Here is an 18715-nt window from a genome sequence, read left to right as displayed (position 1 = left end):
GGGGCGGAGCTGTCAGAGCAGACTCTTCCTGGAGGGAGCTGTTGGCATAGATCTTACGTCAGCACGTTTCCAACCGCTCATTTTCATGGGTATGGGAGGGGCTGCTGCAGATAGTGCAGGCTTTTAGAGGATTACCCTTAAATGCATGAACGGATCAAACTGCCGCTTTGGGGTTCTTTATAGAGAGGAATTAACAGTAAAACGCATTTAAAACCTCAAAGTAAAATTTTCATGGTAGGGCCCCTTTAAAGCTTTAAAAAGAATTTCAGGCTTTCATTTAGTTTTTCTGTACTTGATTCAGATTGCCTCATGTAATATAATATAAGTTTTGTTTTAATGCCAGAAACAAATGAAGGAGAAAAGCTGCATGATTCCTTAAAAGATTAATAAACTTTGTCTTTATTTTTAGTTAGCATAAAGCTTAACCCTTCCGCTCTCCTTAGCTTGTTTACATTAAAAGTGGGGTCATCTGGACCCCACAAGACAGTGCGCTGAATTTTTTTTTATCATTGATTTTTGAGTTTCACTAATGTCCATGGCAGAGATAAAATCCTGTCTATCTTCGTCCACATTTGTCATGGAAGAAATCGCATATCAATATGTGGGTGGAGTCATCTGGACCCCAAAGAGAGCGGAAGAGTTAAACATGTCAAGTTTAAAGCTAATGATGGATAAGATGTGTGTTTTACATCCAGTCGCCGCACGAATGATTAGTGGACTAATCAAAGAAATAATCAGAGATTAGTCGACTATTGAAATAATCGTTTGTGGCAGCCCTAATTCAAAGTTGTGTGGTATCATCAATGTGTATTTCATTTTTAAAAGTAAAGTGATGTGAAAACAAAACTATCATTAAATACTTTTGTGATAAACAAGTTTGCATAAAGTTAAATCAGAATGAGTTTTAGCTTAAACAAACTTAAAAAAATCAACATTCAAACTCTTAATGAATAAATAATCAACCATAAAGAGATTTCCCATAGAAAATATCAACTACATGTAGTTGTAAGATTTCTTAATTGTCAAATAAAGAGAAATCAATCAAAACTTGAATTGTTTTGCATTCCATTAACTCTTAAGATGCAGTTAATCAATGATTAAATGTTGTCTAAACTCAGATTCAGATGCAAATCACATATTTATAAACAACAACGATTAAAGTGGAAGTTTTGTCTGCTTCCTGTTGAAATCTGTAAATAAAGTTCAGTTGTTTTCATGTCACTTTATTCACATTCAACACCACAAATAAAAGAGCAGATGTTTAGAATCTTTATTTGGGAATAAAAGAAATGTTCGTGAGCTTGTTCTGAGCCGAGTCTCTAGGTTCTCCCATGGGTCCAGGTGTCGTAAAGTCATTCAGAGTTCATTCAGATGGAGCTGAGGAACGAGTGATGATTAAGTCCATAGACAAAGCAGAAGTGCAGTCCACGACCAGGAGTGGGAGGACAGACGACCCAGCAGGAATCACTCTTACCCACAGATACAGTATGGTGTCGGGGAGTGGTCCACGGTCAAGAAAGGGAGCGTGGACGATCCACCGGGGATCTGAAATCTCTCCCGCTCCCCAGAGGAGTGTGGGAAAGAAGAACAACATGTGAATGGAACTGCACCAACAAAAGCACGAAGAACGAAATACAATAAATAATAAAGAATAGAAGAGAGGAGAAGTAGATGAGAATAGAGAACAGAACCCCAGAGCTGATCTGAATAATAACCATGATAGAAAATCTAAATTTATATTTAAACGCATCAATATTAATTTATTAATCTAGCCTCACAAGGACCACAGGAGAGGGAATATTCTCTGATTACTAGCTAGCCTGGCAAGAACGCCTGTCCAAAGATGAATGTTTGAGTCGAGCACTGCTTGACACAATGCATCCTATGTAAAATACATACAAAACATTCTTCTCTTTACCGAATACTATGAATCTCACCAGCTGTCATCAGGGAGCTGGAATGTTCAGAGTTCTTTTCCACACAAGACACAACCTCCTTAAACCTTGTAGCTAATTCACTGAAGACTGAAATACCAAAATTCCTTCTTACTGTCTTAATTTTGATTCAGATCTGATAAGTTACTTTTTGCTTTTGACATTTAAGTGGTAGAATTTCTCACTGAGATGTCTTTTTTTATATTATTACTGTATGATAGTATCTTAAGTCATTTGAAAGTAAATAAGGTCTCCTTTCTATGTTTGTGTTCCAGCAGTCCTCCCCCAGGATTATAGGACGGAAGAAGTTTCCTGTAACCAGCAGAGGAACTTCACAGTGGACCATCAAGAACCAGAACCATCTCAGATTAAAGAGGAACATGAAGAACCAGAAGCTCTGCAGATTAAAGAGGAACAGGAAGAACCAGAAGCTCTACAGATTAAAGAGGAAGATGAGGGGTCCTACACCAGTCAGGATGAAGATCAGTTTGATCTGAAGCAGGAGACTGAAACCTTGATGGAGATTCCTACTTTGGAGGAACATGTTCACAGTGAAGCAGATCTAAATGATCAGCAGAGCTTTAATGGAGCTGATAGTCAGGATGAAGAACATACTTCAACTACAGATGAAGAGACAGAGCCACAGAACAGAGATCAGAGGATCCCAATAGTCTGTAATGAATGCAGTAAAGGTTTTAGTTACTTGTCTCAGTTCAGAGTTCACATGGGAATCCATCAAAAGCCTTTTGCTTGTACAGAATGCACCAAAAGTTTTAGTAAATTAACTAATCTCAAATCACACATGAGAACCCATTCAGGAAAAAAGCCCTTTTCTTGTCAAGAATGTAATAAAAGTTTTAGACAAACATCTGATTTAAAAACACACATGAGAACTCATACAGGAGAGAAGCCTTTTCCTTGTAAAGAATGCAATACAAGCTTTAGTCAAATATCTCATCTTTGTTCACACATGAGAACTCACACTGGAGAGAAGCCTTTTACCTGTAAAGAATGTCATAAGAGTTTCAGTCAGAAACGTTATCTCAAAACACACATGAGAACTCACACAGGAGAGAAGCAATTTACCTGTAAAGAATGTGATAAGAGTTTTAGTCGCATGCATAGTCTCAAAGCACACATTACAACTCACACGGGAGAAAAGCCTTTTTCTTGTAAAGAATGTGATAAAAGTTTTAGTCTCTTGCATAATCTGAAAGCACACATGAGAACTCACAAAGGAGAAAAGAGTTTTTCTTGCAAAGAGTGTGATACAAGTTTCAGCCACTTGTATAATCTCAAAAGACACATGAGAACTCACACAGGAGAGAAGCCGTTTTCTTGTAAAGAGTGTGACAAAAGTTTCATTTGTATATCTTATCTCAAAACTCACATGAGAACTCACACAGGGGAGAAGCCTTTTTCCTGTAAAGAATGTGACAAATGTTTTAGGAAAAAATCCATTTTAAAAACACACATGAGAACTCACTCAGGAGAGAAGCCTTTTTCTTGTAAAGAATGTGACAAAACCTTTAGTGAAAAATCTAATTTAAAAAGACACACTAGAACTCACACAGGAGAGAAGCAGTTTACCTGTAAAGAATGTCATAAGAGTTTTAGTCACATGCATAGTCTCAAAGCACACATGACAACTCACACGGGAGAAAAGCCTTTTTCTTGTAAAGAATGTGACAAAACCTTTAGTGAAAAATCTAATTTAAAAAGACACACTAGAACTCACACAGGAGGGGTCTTTTTCTTGTAAGAAATGTGATTAAAATATATCTCACACACAGGAGAATTCACACAGGAGAGAAGCCTTTTCCTCGTGCAGAAACATATTAAGAACGTGAATGTTTCAGTTGAATATATAATCTTAATTTACGTATAAGAACTCACACAGAAAAGAAGGTTTTAAAGAACATGGATTCATGAATAATCCATCAACAGGTTAACGGTAAAAAAAAAAAATGCGGATGGGTAATTATAACAAGGTTTTTGAAATCATTTATTAACTAGGGCTGGTAATTGATTAAAAAAATTACTTATTAATCGCAAACCAAGAAAAGAATAATCGTTATAAATTTGTGCTTTAGTCTCAGTATTAGTATTAGTACAACCACTTATATCTGCGAATAATCACAATATGAATTCACACATGAAACTCTACATTTAGAACATTTATTTTTAATAACTGGTTTGTAAATAATTTAATACTTAATTTTGTTGTTTTAATTGTTAATGAATTAAATCTTGACATACCATAAAAACACATTCTAGTGACCCTTTTTAATTGTGACTAAAGTGCTAATAACATATAAGCTACTTGGTAATGCTTAATAAAGTAGAATTGTTAACCCTTCCTATTTTAATTCTTCATAGTGTGTAGTTATAATTCACTTATAGCATTTCAAGAACGGCTGTCAAGAACACCCCACATGCCGGGTGTGTAAATCTTCATCTCTTGAACGGCTTTTATCAGTTAAAGCACTGATATTGTTTGTTGGTTTGAAGACATTTGTCTAAACAACAATCTTAAAATAATGTTCAGTTTTTGTTTGTTAATTTTTATTAGTACCTTTTTTGTACTGTGATTATTTGGTCTAAAGTTCCTTAGTTGACCATTGTGATTGTAGTTTATGCTAGCTGTTTAAGTCTGTTATCATGACAACACTAGAAATATTTTGTATACATCTCTAATTCTAACACTTTCATGTAATCAGTTTCATTTTATTGTTTTAAACTAAAACTGACTGCAGTTCAGACTTTGTGGATTCATGTTAGTAACCGTTTAGTAGTGAAGAAACAAAGTTGTAATAAGGAGTCAGATAAAGATTGTAACGCTGAGGTCACACTGGATGTGGAAGCGGCGCGGAGTGCGCTAGGTCACACCAGACACGATTTTTTTTCCCACGACGGTCGACAGGCGCTTCGGCTAGAGCTATTGCTTTTTTTTGCCATCATGGTCAATAACCAAGATATCACCCCGTGTTTCTGCTAAAAGGGGATGGTCTCTGCCCCAGTTGACACAGACCCCGCCCCCCAACTCTGCAGTCGGCCCACTTCATTGATCTGTTTGTGCGCGCGTGTGCGTGTCTGTCTGTTTTGTTGTGTGTCTGTGTGCACGCACGCGCTCCCACGTGTTTCCGTCGGTAAAATAATAAACTAAAAATATTACCAAATGTTTCTTCCAAGAAGAACCGCTCCTCTGCCTCTCTCGTACAAACGCAGCCCCATGCCCCGCTCCAGTGTGCCCCCACTGCATTAGGGGGCCCCGTCTGCCCCGCTTTTTTTCCTCCCAGAACCCTGCAGCCCAGCACACCCGCTCCGGAGATCTGTGGTGTGCAGGCTGGGGGCTCTTGCGCACGCGTGTCTGTGTGCTTTGATTGTATGCATATTTTCATCTCTACAGTCTGTTTAGACACAAAAACATGATCACATTTGTCACTCGTGGTGCTTTATTGTGAAAAATTGGTTCTATTTTGAAAATAAACTGGATTTTCTCATGTATTTTGATGCAACTTCTTGCCAGTATTGACGCGGAACGCTTGCGGAAAAAATAGACCAGATGCCGAAATGTTCCGCTGCACTGCGCGGACCCTCCGCGCCGCTCCGCGCCTTGTCTGACCGATGCCATAGGTTAACATGGGCGCCGAATGGAAGCGGACTCCATTCCGCGCTCTTCAGCATTCAGTGTGACCCCGGCGTAACTGGTGTTTGTGATTCCTGTTTTGTATCAGAGATTAGAAGTGTTTCTCTGTTCTTTTTAGTCATTGTTCTGTTTCAATCTTTCCTGTGAAGAATAAAGTGGACGTGAACATCAGTCAGAAGTGTGGAGTCTTTCCCACAGTGTGGCTTTCTGCTGTTTGTTGGTTCTCTGCAGGCTCCAAAGCTGGACTCCTCAAGTCCAGTTCTGACTGCTGAACTCAGGACTGAGGTCAGATCACAGAGCTCCATCAGGAGGGGTGAAGGAGACTGAAGTCAACAAACTGCTTCTCTGTGCTTTTCTCTTCAGTCTGAGTGCAGCAGTGAACTTCAGAACAGCTCTGCTGGTAGAAGCAACAAGCTGCTGGAGGTTCATCCTCATCACTATCAGGTTTCAATGTTAGTCTAAAGGAGTGAGGGCTTGTCCACATACTCTTATTTTACAAACAAACTGCATACAAACATGTCAACATGTACACAATGCAACCACAGCACACACTTATTCACAGAAACCAACACACTTTGCAACTGTTTGTGTAAAGGTGAGCTGACACCTGAGCCCAGGTGAGTGTTTATGTTCTACTGAGGTGGATGATGATGGATTGGAAAAAGAGGAAGAGTATTCGGTCACCCTCTCACCCATATCCACATTAAAGCAGCAGCACCCAGCTAACAGAACAGAACATGATTACCCATAATGCACCTGTACAGTACAGCTCCTGCAGCAGACAGGCTCTTTCCAATCACTTTATTAGTCTCATCTTTTTCAACCTGTAAAGATTTTTCTTCAATATTTAAAACATCAAATGAAAATCTTTGACAATCCAGTTGATGAGAAGAAACAGAGAAATCCATGAGAGTCAAAACGTGGAGGTTGTCCTTAAATGATGATCTGATGCAGATCAGACTCTGATGTCACTGATGTTCTGCTGCTGATGGGCTGGATGTGGGTCCTGGTCCTGCTGAAGAATGAAAGATCCTTCTACCTCCACTCATTACTGAAGGAAGACCATTGTTCTCTGCTGACAGAGGGAATGATGGGAAACAGTGACGACCACTCCACCACAGGAAGCTTGGATGAAACCTGGATCTTCATGCTGCTGAAGAGTGAAGGAAGTGGCTTTGATTCTTTTGGATTCAGGATGAGTTCATGCAGATCTAGAAATCCACCGTGACGATCCTAGAATTTAAAAATAAAAGACTTACTGGATGATCAATACATTTGCTTTAGATTTTCTGTCCATAAATCCTATTGATCAATAAATCCTAAATGATTGATGTCAAGTCTAAAGAAAAAGAAGTGAAAGTGCTGACTCAGGAGACAGAGATGATTTCCTGGAATGAGGAAAACATCAAACATCATGATGTGATCTGGAACTGAGCTGTTCTTCACAAGATCCTCACAAACATGGAAACTGCTTCTGATGTTGCTAGTGAGATCTGATGGATCAGAACCAGACTTCTGTCAGCTCTGTGGCTTCTTACAGACCATGTGGCCTCATGGACAAAGTTCCAACATGTTTCAATGAAATGTTGATCTTTTCCAGAAAACTTTGCTCACGTTCCTCCGTCTCATCAAATGAGAGATTTCTCTGCACAAAAGAAGAAAATCTTTCAGAACAGTTTCTTGCTGCAGAAATACTGTTTCCATTATTCTGAGGACATTTCTTTAGGCTTCATGAGAATAAAAAACACTTTCAAAAGATGAAAACAGAAACAAAGAACTTTCTAGAAGCTGCAGATGCAGTTACAAAGAATATCCAGCAGGTGTCTCACTGTGAGTCTCTGGAGTTTGAAAAAGGACTTTCACTGTGAAAAGTCGTTCATCTTTTGAACTTTGTTAAAAAAACATCAACACCACGGCCTGGGTGTTATTTTAGTGTTGATCAGAGTTTTATCTTTTTATAATCAGACCAAAATGAATCATTTTCTGGTCATTTTACTGTCTCTGCTAAGTCGTGTCTCATTGTTTACTGACCTTTCCAATATGGCGTCACTGGTGGTGGTGGGCTCCTCCTCTGGGGTTGGGGGGCTCTCTGGGGATAGGGCCTCACGTTGGCCCTCCTGGCGGGGTGGGGGGGCTGCTTTTCTGGCTGGGCTGGGGCCTGTACTCTCTGTGTTCCTGTGCCTTCCTGCTCTTGGGTGTGGGGGGCCTCTGCGGCGGCCCCGTGTGCCCTGGTATAGGTGCTTGGCAGGATTGCCCGGCGGGCGGTTTCTCTCCGCGGCTCCATGCCGGGTGTTGGGGGTCCGGGCTGCTGCAGCTGCTGCCCCGGTGGGGGGTCTTGGTGTGGGGATGGCCGGGTGCTCTCTCCCTTTGTACATTCCATCATCATCCACAACAATAAAACATAAACACTCACCTGAGCACAGGTGTCAGCTCACCTTTGAACTAATAGTTTGTGTGACAGAATGAAAGGTCGATTGTGTTGATTTGTATGATTAAGTGTGTGAGCTGCAGTTATATTGTGTTTATTCTGACTAGTTTAAATGTGGAGATTATCTCAACCAACAGGTGTGTTTGTAACTACAGAGTGTGTGTGTAGACAGGCCCCGCCCATTCTAGTTTACTATTTAGACCTGGTTGTTTTTATGATGTTACTTCTGTTGGCATGTTCTTTTTTCTCTAAACCACCCTCCAGGCTGGAGTAGGCTAGGAGTTATTCTTCATTGTAACTCTGCATTCCTTTACATGTGTCATCTTGAAGAGCTCAAGCTATGTATTTTACACATTCTAACAATATTTTAATTTCTCTTAAAAAGATGTGGAGGAGCTTGACGCAGACCTCACAAACCAAGTGACAAAAATTGCCATCACTGGTGAAGGGCGTGCAACCATCACAGTCAAGGGAACCAAGATCCTGCAGGGGAATGATGTCACCAGATCCTGTACCTTGCTGATGAGAGTAATCTTTGTTCTAATCCTAAACACATGAAATTTACCTTTGAGGTGTGCTGGAATCTATGCCTTGAGCTGAATGGACATGCTTAGAACATAAAAACTAATTCACCATACTAAAAATTTCAACTTAAATACTTCTAAAAATGATGTCAATTATTGAGTTCATGCTACTTTGAAATGTGTTTTATTGTGGCATAAAAGTGACTTCACTATACTCAAAATATTGCTTTGAACCAATTTAATTCTGCCAGCAGTTGTCTCAACTTAATTCTAGAGGAAACTGTTACATACATGTTTGTGTTCAATCAGTGTTTTAATTTTGTAGAGTGTAATCCTAAAATGAGATTACATCTGCTGTCTCTGCCATAAGGCTGGGTCACATCCAGTTTTTCTGGTGCAGTTCTGTAACCCCTCTGTTAAGCAAGATTATGTTTCAAAAGCAGACTCCAACAACTGTGTAAATATTTCCCCCCTTATTATTGTTTTAAAACAGATTTTATTCCTTCAACTTGAAATCAGAGCATCAACAAGTTGTACAAATAAAAAGCAGATACAAGTTATCAAAGTCCTATCAACTAATGACATTTCATTGATTGATGTTTAACATCAAGTACTCGAAGCAGAACTCATCCTCGTCTTTGAGTTTTTCTATTAGAATGGAACTTGCTCCCTTGTTGGTCACAGTGTCCCACAGTAGTCTGGCTCTCTCTGATCTGTGGTTTTCTGCTCTAATGTTCTCCTCCTCAGATGAAGTGATGACTCCACACTGACACATTTTGAGCAGCAGCGTGTTCAAAGTTGGATGTGACACTTTTTCAATGAACGCTAGTCTCTTCCGTCGAAGTTTCTCTGTGTGGAGTGAGCTGTTCTGCTGTTCATGGTCTTTCATCTCTGTAAAAACAAAAAACTATAACAGTTCATCCCAAAATGAGGGTAGTAATGCAAAGATGATGGAAACAAAGGATAGTTTAGGAAAATAAGATTTAAATAGTTTATTTCTAGAAACCAATTAAAATGCTGTGAAAGAACAAAAGAGAAATCTAAATCAATATTTGGTGTTTCCATCATTTGCCTTCATTAAGTATTAAGGGGTTGATGCTGGTCTATTAAACACATGCGTTAACGCCTTAACTTTCACTACTCAAAACCCGCCTATTAAAATTTGCTTACTCATTGTAAACCATGTTCAGTGTATTTTAAATGTATTATACCCCTGTTATTGTTTTAGCTAAGTGTTTCCTGCTGATTTTTTTGTTGAAAGGTAACATTGAGTGCCCAGAAAGGCACCTAATAAATAAAATCTATTATAACAATAATAATTATTATTTTTATTAGTTTGACCCCTGGTACTCCATTTTGAAATGTTATAATCAGACTTTCCAGAATTTCACAGCAGATGCCTAAAACAAACGCCTGATGTTGATGCAGTTTTTCTGAAAAGTTGTGACAAAAGTTGCTATTTTTTAATATATATTTTTTGGGAAAGCAGCTAAAAATGTTAATTATTAAATAAACTTAACATTCTCATATTCCAAATCTTTCGATTTTGACATATCCACTAGGAAAATATAGCATCATAGTCATATAAAACTATTAAAATTTAAAGACTTAGTAAATCATTCCATATTAAAACTTATGTACAGAGCACATCACAGAAGTTTACCACATAACATACAAAATAAGTTTGAAAAAAGAAAGAGCAATTATAACGTAAAAGGGCATGACATTTTTAAAACCAATAAATTTAGAACCAAAATGAAGAAAAAAAGATTTCGGTGCAGGGTATTAGATTATGGAATACTCTAGAAAAATCAAAAAAAGAATCTCATTCAATTATAACATTTAAAAAAACTATGAAAAAACGGGCTTAAGGGGAAAGGAAGGAAAAAGAAGGGAAGGAGGGAAGAAGGGAAGGAAAAAAAGGGTTTATGAGGTATTTACTTTATTTGGTTATTGTATTTCTTTTTTTTCTGATTTATTAATATTATTATTTTTTTTCCCTACTATTTTTGGTGTTTGTTTCTTTGTTTCTTTTACTACTTGTCTATTCTGTTGCTTAATTTTGTTGTTGACTGAAATTATTTACTGACTTGGTTAAATGGAGCAGAGACAATAAGTTTTTCTTCTTTCTGTCCCTTTTCATTTTCATTTTTTCAAAAACCAAGATTATCGTAAAACTCCTTTTGTGTGGTTTGAAAATGAAATAAAAATACTACTACTACTACACATAGGCAACGTTGTTGTGCTGTCATTTATCATGAATATAACTGTGAAACCAAAAATGAACTTGAGTACTTCCTGCACACATTAATCCAATATTTGTGAATTAATTTAAACAAACTTTAAGAATAAAACAACATTTTCCAGGGAAAAAAATGAAAAAATAAAAACAGCATAAATGGATTAATTTTCAGGTCTCAATGCCCTCCTCAGAAGCTTCTTTTTTATTATTGCAAAAGCACCACTGGTGAGTTGATGGTAGAGGAAGACCAAGGTTTTGATGAGCTGATCTGGTTTCTTCTGTCAGTAATGATCTGATCTGTTTTGAAATATAGACGTGAATACAGAGTGAACCCTCATTGTTGCTCACTGCGGTCAAAGGAGCGCGCAGTGAGTTTCTGTGTTTGCTCAGACGCACAAAAAATTAGAGGGAACATTGGTCCCATAGTTTGCTTCTTTTTCCAAATTGACTATAGATTGTTATTTTTTTAAACTGCTGCCTTGGTCCCTCCTTTCCCTAATGCAGAATGGAACCCATTAAATAATTCAACAGAAAAAATGATGGTGGCAAACTAGACAGACTGAACTGAATTCAACAAGCCTTCTTTTAGAGAAAACATCTAATCTTTCATTCACTATTAATCTAACTGAACTGTTGTATTCAGATTGAGTCCTGCTGTAGAGTCAGTGGTAATGAGAAGAAACTTTATCTTCCTTACCTGATTTGTGGAGTGTGTACTTCCATATGTCTTGACCTTGTTCATCCTTGATGATAATAGTCACTTCCTCTGTACTCGATGGCAAACGCATTTTAAACAGGGTGTCGTAGTTTGGTCCATAGTTTGCTGAAACTTCAGCTTTCTAAAATAAAAGAAAACATAGTTGCAAAACATTTTTTTTACCATAATGCTGACATTTTGTCCAAAAATAGCGAAAGTCAGGTACTAACTGAAGGTTGAATTACAAATCCTTCTGGGTCACTGTGACAGCTGTAGGTCTGGTCTTTGTAGAAGACACACTGAGATGGAACCTTGATGAACTTCGAGTCACTGTGGAACTCCTTCACCTTCAGGGACATTTAGAAGATGTGTTAAAATATTTTTCAGTAGTTCTTAACTACATACAGAAACTGTCTTTTTGAGGACATTTACCTTTCTTTGTGAAATTTCATGATTCAAATGTAAAGAAGAGACCCTCAACTATAAATCAAACCCTGGACTCTTTGGTTGATAAATAAATGCTAAAACTATCATTCACAGTCATGCATGCAAGGCGTCTTTTCAGATTAGTCCACCTTTATTGTCCAAGACAAGACTTCTTTGCAGTGTTTCATTAGCTTATTAATCCCTTGTTTGAATGAGTTAAAGGCTGATATGGAAGTAAATATATTTGTAGTAGACTGGTAAATACTCTGCCGATTGCCTCTGTTTGGCTTTGAAATACTTAGGTTACAAGTTTCTTTGTCAATGTTTAGTCAAACTATGTAAAATTCATGTTTCAATGACTGCTAGAGATTTTAATCAAAATAATACTAGAAAAAAACATAAAAGGGAAATAAAAATTGTATGTAAAAATATATTGCAAAAAAACAACAAAAGACGAGAAATAATTAATTTAAGTCCATAAAAATAGAAAAAAAGGAGAAATGGAAAAGCAGGTCAGTGGTGGGCGGGGCACCAATTAAGGTTTCTAGCTTTGCACAACGGAGCAGATTTGGATGTGGCACAACTGTAATGCAAGATCAGACAGAGCTTTTCAACAGATCAGCAACTTATAATCAGTAAAGAAGAACTCATTAAAAAAAGCATCAAAATCACGAGGCAGCCAGTAAGATTTAACAGTAGTGCAGGGCACATTTGTAGTGATCTACTGTTAAGTGTGATTAGCTGCCACATCAGCATAAATGTTTGTTTAGTCTCTATATTTATTGCAGTCATTGAACGTGGTTATTTATAGGAACACGGCTATTTATAAAAGTTAATTTATGTATTAATTGAACACTGTTTTTAGTAAAGGAAACATATTTTTTATTGCTTTAGTGCCACTGAGTATTTGTAGTTAAAAATTCAACTCTTGATGATGATGAATGATGCAAAGGATTAAATTAATCACTGAATCATGAATTTAACTTTTGATAAACTAGTATAACGCATTTATAGTTGTAAATTGGTGGCATATCTTTAATAAACAGCCGCTGGTCTCCATGATAAATGTTGCTCTCTGGATTAGAGAATAATGTCTGTTTATTTTTGTGACTCAAATTAATATTTTGGTTTGGGATCTGCTGACTTCAGATGGGGACATAGTTGAAGGATGGAAGGAATACTTCCATCACCATCAATTGAGGATCTCCTCAGTCCTGCTGACATGCCTGCTCATCCAGTCCATATGTGTTTTGTGGACTTGGAGAAGGCGTTAGACCGCGTTCCCCGTGGTGTCCTGTGGAGGGTGCTCTGGGAGTATGGGGTCCGGGGAGCCTTACTCAGGGCTGTCCAGTCTCTGCATGACCGGAGCAGGATGTCATTTGCAGCTGCCATCTGTAATTTCCATCAGGCTAATTCTACTCACCTGTGCTGAGCAGCTTATATACTCCTCTCTCTCTGTTCCTCATTGCCAGTTCGTAGTAGCCAGCATTTTCGTTCCAGCATGCTTCATGTGTCTTCACATTCATAGTTCCGACCCAGCTACGTCCCCAACCACGTCTCTGCCTCGTCCTCGTAACTTTGGCTATCAAGTTTCGTGAGTCTCCTCGTTTCCGACCAGTTTCCGTCCTCGACCAAGCTCCTGCTCATGCTCCAAATTGCTGATCCTCTCAATGTTGTCAAGAGTTTCCAAGTCTACTCAGGCTCGTCACATTCTGCTATCCTGTGTGCTTCTCTTCTGGGTGGTCCTGTTTGGACTACAAACAGCTCCTGGAACTACAAGTCAAGCCCACTTCCTGCTTCCTACTTCATGCCTTTCTCCACTGCCCCCTTCAGGAATATAAAGACACTACGGCCACCATCTAGAGCCACAATAAATCTTCAGCAAAAAACTGCCTGTTTCTGAGTTTTTTCTGGGTTGTCCATTTCCTTAGTGTTCAGTCGCTACACAGGAGCTTGGTTTGCATAGCTGGCAGTAAGTCGGACCTGTTCCCGGTGCATGTTGGACTCCGGCAGGGCTGACCTTTATCACCACTGCACCACGGGGCGGCCGTGGTGCAGTGGTAGGGCGGTCGACTCCTGATCAGAAGTGAGCGGGTTCGACTCCGCCTTGCCCGCCCATGTGTCGAAGTGTCCTTGGGCAAGACACTGAACCCCGAATTGCCTCTGGTGGGAGGTTGGCGCCAGTGTTCGGCAGCGGAGCCACCACCAGTGTGTGAATGTGTGTGTGAATGGGTGAATGGGTCTGTGACTGTGAAGCGCTTTGGGCCCTCGAAGGAGGGTAGAAAGCGCTATACAAGTATACGCCATTTACCCTTTCTATTCCGAGTCTTTACGGACAGAATTTCTCGGCACAGTCATGGGCTGGAAGGGATCTGGTTTGGAGACCACATGATTTCCTCTCTGCTCTTTGCAGATGATGTTGTTCTGTTGGCTTCATCGAACCAGGACCTCCAGCATGCATTCGAGCGGTTTGCAGCTGAGTGTGAAGCGACTGGGATGAGGGTCAGCACTGCTAAGTCTGAGGCCATGGTTCTCGACCGGAGAAAGGTAGTTTGCCCTCTCTTGGTGGGTGGAGTGCTCCTGCCTCAGGTGGAGGAGTTTAAAAATCTTGGGGTCTTCTTCACGAGTGAGGGAAGATTGGATTGGAAGACAGGCAGATTGGGGCAGCACCCGCCATTTTGCGGTTACTGTACCGGTCCGTTGTGGTGAAAAGAGAGCTGAGACAGAAAGAAAACCTCTCAATTTACCGGTTGACCTTTGTTCCAGTACACACCTATGGTCATGAACTCTGGGTCATGACCGAAAGAAGATCGCGAATACAAGCAGCTGAAATCAGTTTCCTCTGGAGGGCGGCAGGGAGCTCCCTTATGGTGCATTCACACCGAACGCGATTCGCGCGGCAGTTCCAATGTTAACCAATGGTAGAGGTGCCAGCTGCCAGCAACTCGATTTGAGCGACAAGGCGCGAATCGGGTGCCGCTGCCAAATGTAAATAGCTGAAGTTTGACAGTTCACTGCGTCCCATCTGCCAATCAGTAACTCAGCTTTGTGCACGGGACGCTTCAGTGACTCGATCAGAGGGTAGAATATGAATCTAATAGGAGCATCTTGTCGCAGTGCGGCAGTTCTTTGACTGCAGACAGACAGGATCATGGACTTCAGCAGGGCTCACATTGAATGTTTTGGTATGTAATATAAAACTTTGAATGGAGTAAATAGAGGAAAAAAGAGAAACACATTACTTCTTCTTTAGGCACATTGCTTGGCAGCAGAATCACGTGGATGAAGTGAAGGTTGTCCATGGAATCCAGGAACAGCAGGGCTTGACCGTTGACTTTTGTTGTGAACATTTGGAATATGCTGCTAACGATACCAAAGGCGGAGAGGTGTGGGACGTCCACGATCACATGGGTTTGTGTGACCTCCACAGGCTGAATGAGGCTGGCTCCATCGTCAGTGATGTGGAGGACAGACAGACTGTCAGAGGCTGCATCGGTGAAGACAGAGAAGCAGAGCTTTGTATAAAAGGAGAACTCCATGGTTAAGGTAGAATATGTCTTCTGCTGAACTTAAGCTCTTACAGCGTTCAGGTTGACAGTGTGGGAGCTGCAGCTGGCTGATGGAGCTCTGAGGACTCTCAATGCTGAACAGCGGCCCTCCAGCCTGCAGGTTCATTGACTCCAGGAGTGTTGGGTCCCAAACCAAAGTCCTGTATTTCACCTCTCCGGCATGGGTAATGTTGAACTTCAGGCCAGTCAGAGAACACTGGAACACACCTGGTCCAGAAAACTTGTACCTGCAGCAGAAACCAGGATGTGATTAGCTTTTTTTCTCATTTTGATCTTTACCGATGGAGCTGCTGCTCTCTCATCTCACCTGTATGACCTTCCATCTCTCTCAGGGTTCACTTCAGGTGTGAAGCTGGAACAAGTCTGGAAACACAAGCAGCTTCTCAGTTACACCTACTGAAATAGCTGCAGTGATCTTGTTTTTACAAACAATGATAAAACAGAAGTTAGAAAAAGTCTAAAAGATTTGGTTAAAAGTAGAAGTAACCACACTGATTCCTGCATTTTCTTTGTTCATTTTCTTTTCATTCATTCATCTTCTTGACCGCTTCTTCCCTTTCGGGGTCGCGGGGGTGCCGGAGCCTATCCCGGCTACTGATGGGCGAAGGCGGGGTACACCCTGGACAGGTCGCCAGTCTGTCTCAGGGCCTCAATCACACACACATCCACTCTCACAGACACACCTAGGGGCAATTTAGAGTCACCAATGAACCTATGAAGCATGTTTTTGGACGGTGGGAGGAAGCCGGAGTCCCCGGTGAAAACCCACGCATGCACGGGGAGAACATGCAAACTCCACACTGGAAGGTCCCAGCCGGGAGTCGAAACGGGGCCTTCTCGCTGTGAGGCAAGAGCGCTAACCACTGCGCCACCGTGCAGCCCGTTCATTTTCTTTAACAAAGTTTATTTATTTTCACTACTAAGCTAATTTTCAGATTTTCTTTTTCATTTAAAAGGGGTTTTATGTCACTCCACTTCTGTCTTATTTACAAGACATAAAGACTAAATGCCTAAATTTATAAAGTTTTAATAAAATAAAAACAATAATAATGATGGTGTTTGCTCCTCATATCTCCTCCACAGTAGCTCTAGGTCTTCTAGTTCAACATTTAAAGCATTCTATATAAATCTGGTCGATTTTAAATTTGGATGTCACATTAGCTCAGTGTTAAAATCCAGCTTCCTTTCTTTTGAGGCTGTGGAAGGAAAACTGTTGCTGCATTACACCTCAGCTGGATTACAGTAATTCTTTTTATTTTGGAGCTTGACAGTTGTGCCTCTCGAATCTCCAACTGGTTCAGATCTCTGATGTTGTTATCATGCTGCTCATGTTCTGGTTGTAATGTGAAAGACGACCCACATCATCTCAGAGTGGGATCCACCTCAGTGGCTGCCAGTGAATTTTCAAGGTAATTTTAAGATTTTTTGTTTGTTTTTAAATCTTTAAATTGTCTGACATCACCGCTTTGAACTTCTTTCTCTCTATATCCCAACCTGGTGCCTAAGGTCAGCTGATCTGCTTTTCCTAGAGGTACCAATGTTCAAAGGAAGCTCTGAATTTTTTTAATCAGTTATCTGAAGCTGTGGAATATAATACTACTGAGTGTTAAGTAGAAATCTACAGGTTATTTAAAATAAAAATAAAAAACTTCCTCAAACAAATTTTTCCAACCACAAATTTGACAAAGCAGGAGACTGCTCTAAAGCTGTAAATATTATAATGCTCTTCTTGCTTGCATTACGAGAATTATTATCAATCAACTGCAGCTAGTACATAACTCAGCTGCACGCCTTTTAACCAGAACCAGAAAGACGGAGCACATTACTACAATTCTGAAATCTTTGCACTGGCTTTCGGTCAGCTTTAGGATTGATTTTATTTTTTACATGTTAACATTTTTTTTACTAGTTTATGAGCCTCCCAGAGCCATCAGTTCCTCAGGGGCAGGTCTGCTGGTGGTCCCAAAAAGGAAAAAGGAAGACATCTTCGTAAAATAGAAAATTCATATCTAAATAGAGGGGGTGGACTCAAACACGACCACTGACTGTGTATCAATGGACAGCAACCCCCTCCCCTGCTGGGTCCAAAATAGAGATCTTTCCCAGGTTGCAAGAGGCTAGAGTCCCATAGACTTTCATTGAGAAGTAGACAGTTATTTCTCAGTCATTTTATTTGTCAGAATAATCATTCTTGCACTGATGCATTCTTCTTAACATGTTCTTTCTTATACAGATTTTTTATGATATTTTTTTTTCTTTTCACCAGTTACTAAACTTCTAAACTGACCAATCAGATGCCTCAATGAAAGCATGTGGTCCTTGCTGGCTCCACCACGAACGTTTGATTGACATATTTTCCCTGAACTGTTTCAGTGGGCCGGAACAAGCCCAGTCCTTCTAAAAACGTGACTCGCACTAATCGCTGTTGATGGGTTAGAATAGGCTGCAATATGGTGGTAGACGTGATGGCGAAGGCTCTGGCCTGATTCCTCTAGCGCTGGAGGTAATGCATTTCCTATGGATTACCTCAATATTTGCTATGTCCAATTCACATAAGCGATCCATGGACACAAACTTTCATCTATTTATAATCCTGTTTTAAAATCACTGCTCAAACAAAGCATGAAAACAGGAATTGATCCAGAATTCATCCAGAGATGAAACCCAGGACAGGTGATGAAACTTAGCGAACCAATGGACAACGACTCGATCGTTAAGGGACATTGTTGGTCTGAAAGGACTGAAACACAAGTGGAGAAGAAATATATCTGTAGCTCAACACCAGTCGGACTGAATTAGAGAAGCCGCTCAGATGAGAGGTGAAAGGTCTTTAAGTCTAAAACTTTGTTAAGCTAAATTTATTAGAACTTTATTATGACTGGATGACTGAGAATTTACACTGACAATAAAAAAGTGTAATTTTAGCTTCACCTTTACATAGGTTTACATTTCCTCATGTTTTTATTGATTTTATGGACTGTCTTTCTCTATTTTTGTAATGTGTGCGCGTATTATGATTGGTATTTTTACAATTATGTTTATCTTTTATAATGTTTATATTATTTTATGAAAAGCACTTTGAATTGTTATCCAATGGAAAGGGTTCTGTATTGCAAGTTAGTGCTGGGCGAAAAAATGATAAAATAGATATAACATTTCTCTGTAGGGGAAAGAACTTAACGTAATAGACTTTTATTTTGAAGGTTCAGAAGTTGACACCAGTGGCGGGCCGTCAGGGCCTGCAAG

The 18715-nt window shown here is 39.8% G+C and overlaps 2 protein-coding genes across 3 annotated transcripts in view; one reads left to right on the top strand and one right to left on the bottom strand.

Moving 5' to 3' along the window:
* LOC112140826 (gastrula zinc finger protein XlCGF57.1-like) overlaps positions 1-4945 on the top strand; it is an 11267-nt gene extending 6322 nt beyond the window's left edge. The window contains exon 2 of one of the 2 annotated variants that reach the window (XM_024263837.2): positions 2213-4945. In XM_024263837.2, coding sequence (XP_024119605.1) covers positions 2213-3696 — 1484 coding nt within the window. In that variant the 3' untranslated portion in view covers positions 3697-4945. Of the gene's footprint in view, positions 1-2209 lie in introns of both variants that reach the window. The other variant, XM_024263836.2, reaches the window with a different exon arrangement.
* Positions 4946-8532: 3587 nt separating this feature from the next.
* LOC112140824 overlaps positions 8533-18715 on the bottom strand; it is a 40438-nt gene continuing 30255 nt past the window's right edge. Inside the window, exons 5-10 of the mRNA XM_024263834.2 lie at positions 15777-15832; positions 15482-15696; positions 15143-15387; positions 11705-11821; positions 11475-11616; positions 8533-9426 (exon numbers count right to left, since the gene is read on the bottom strand). Of these exons, the coding sequence (XP_024119602.1) occupies positions 9122-9426; positions 11475-11616; positions 11705-11821; positions 15143-15387; positions 15482-15575 (903 nt within the window). The 5' untranslated portion in view covers positions 15576-15696; positions 15777-15832 and the 3' untranslated portion in view covers positions 8533-9121. The remainder of the gene's footprint in view (positions 9427-11474; positions 11617-11704; positions 11822-15142; positions 15388-15481; positions 15697-15776; positions 15833-18715) is intronic.

The sequence above is a fragment of the Oryzias melastigma genome, unplaced genomic scaffold (genome assembly GCF_002922805.2).
Source record: "Oryzias melastigma strain HK-1 unplaced genomic scaffold, ASM292280v2 sc00216, whole genome shotgun sequence".
NCBI classification, from domain to species: Eukaryota; Metazoa; Chordata; class Actinopteri; order Beloniformes; family Adrianichthyidae; genus Oryzias; species Oryzias melastigma.
The sequence above is the reverse complement of the archived record's forward strand: the minus strand, read 5'-3'. Positions and strand labels throughout refer to the sequence as shown.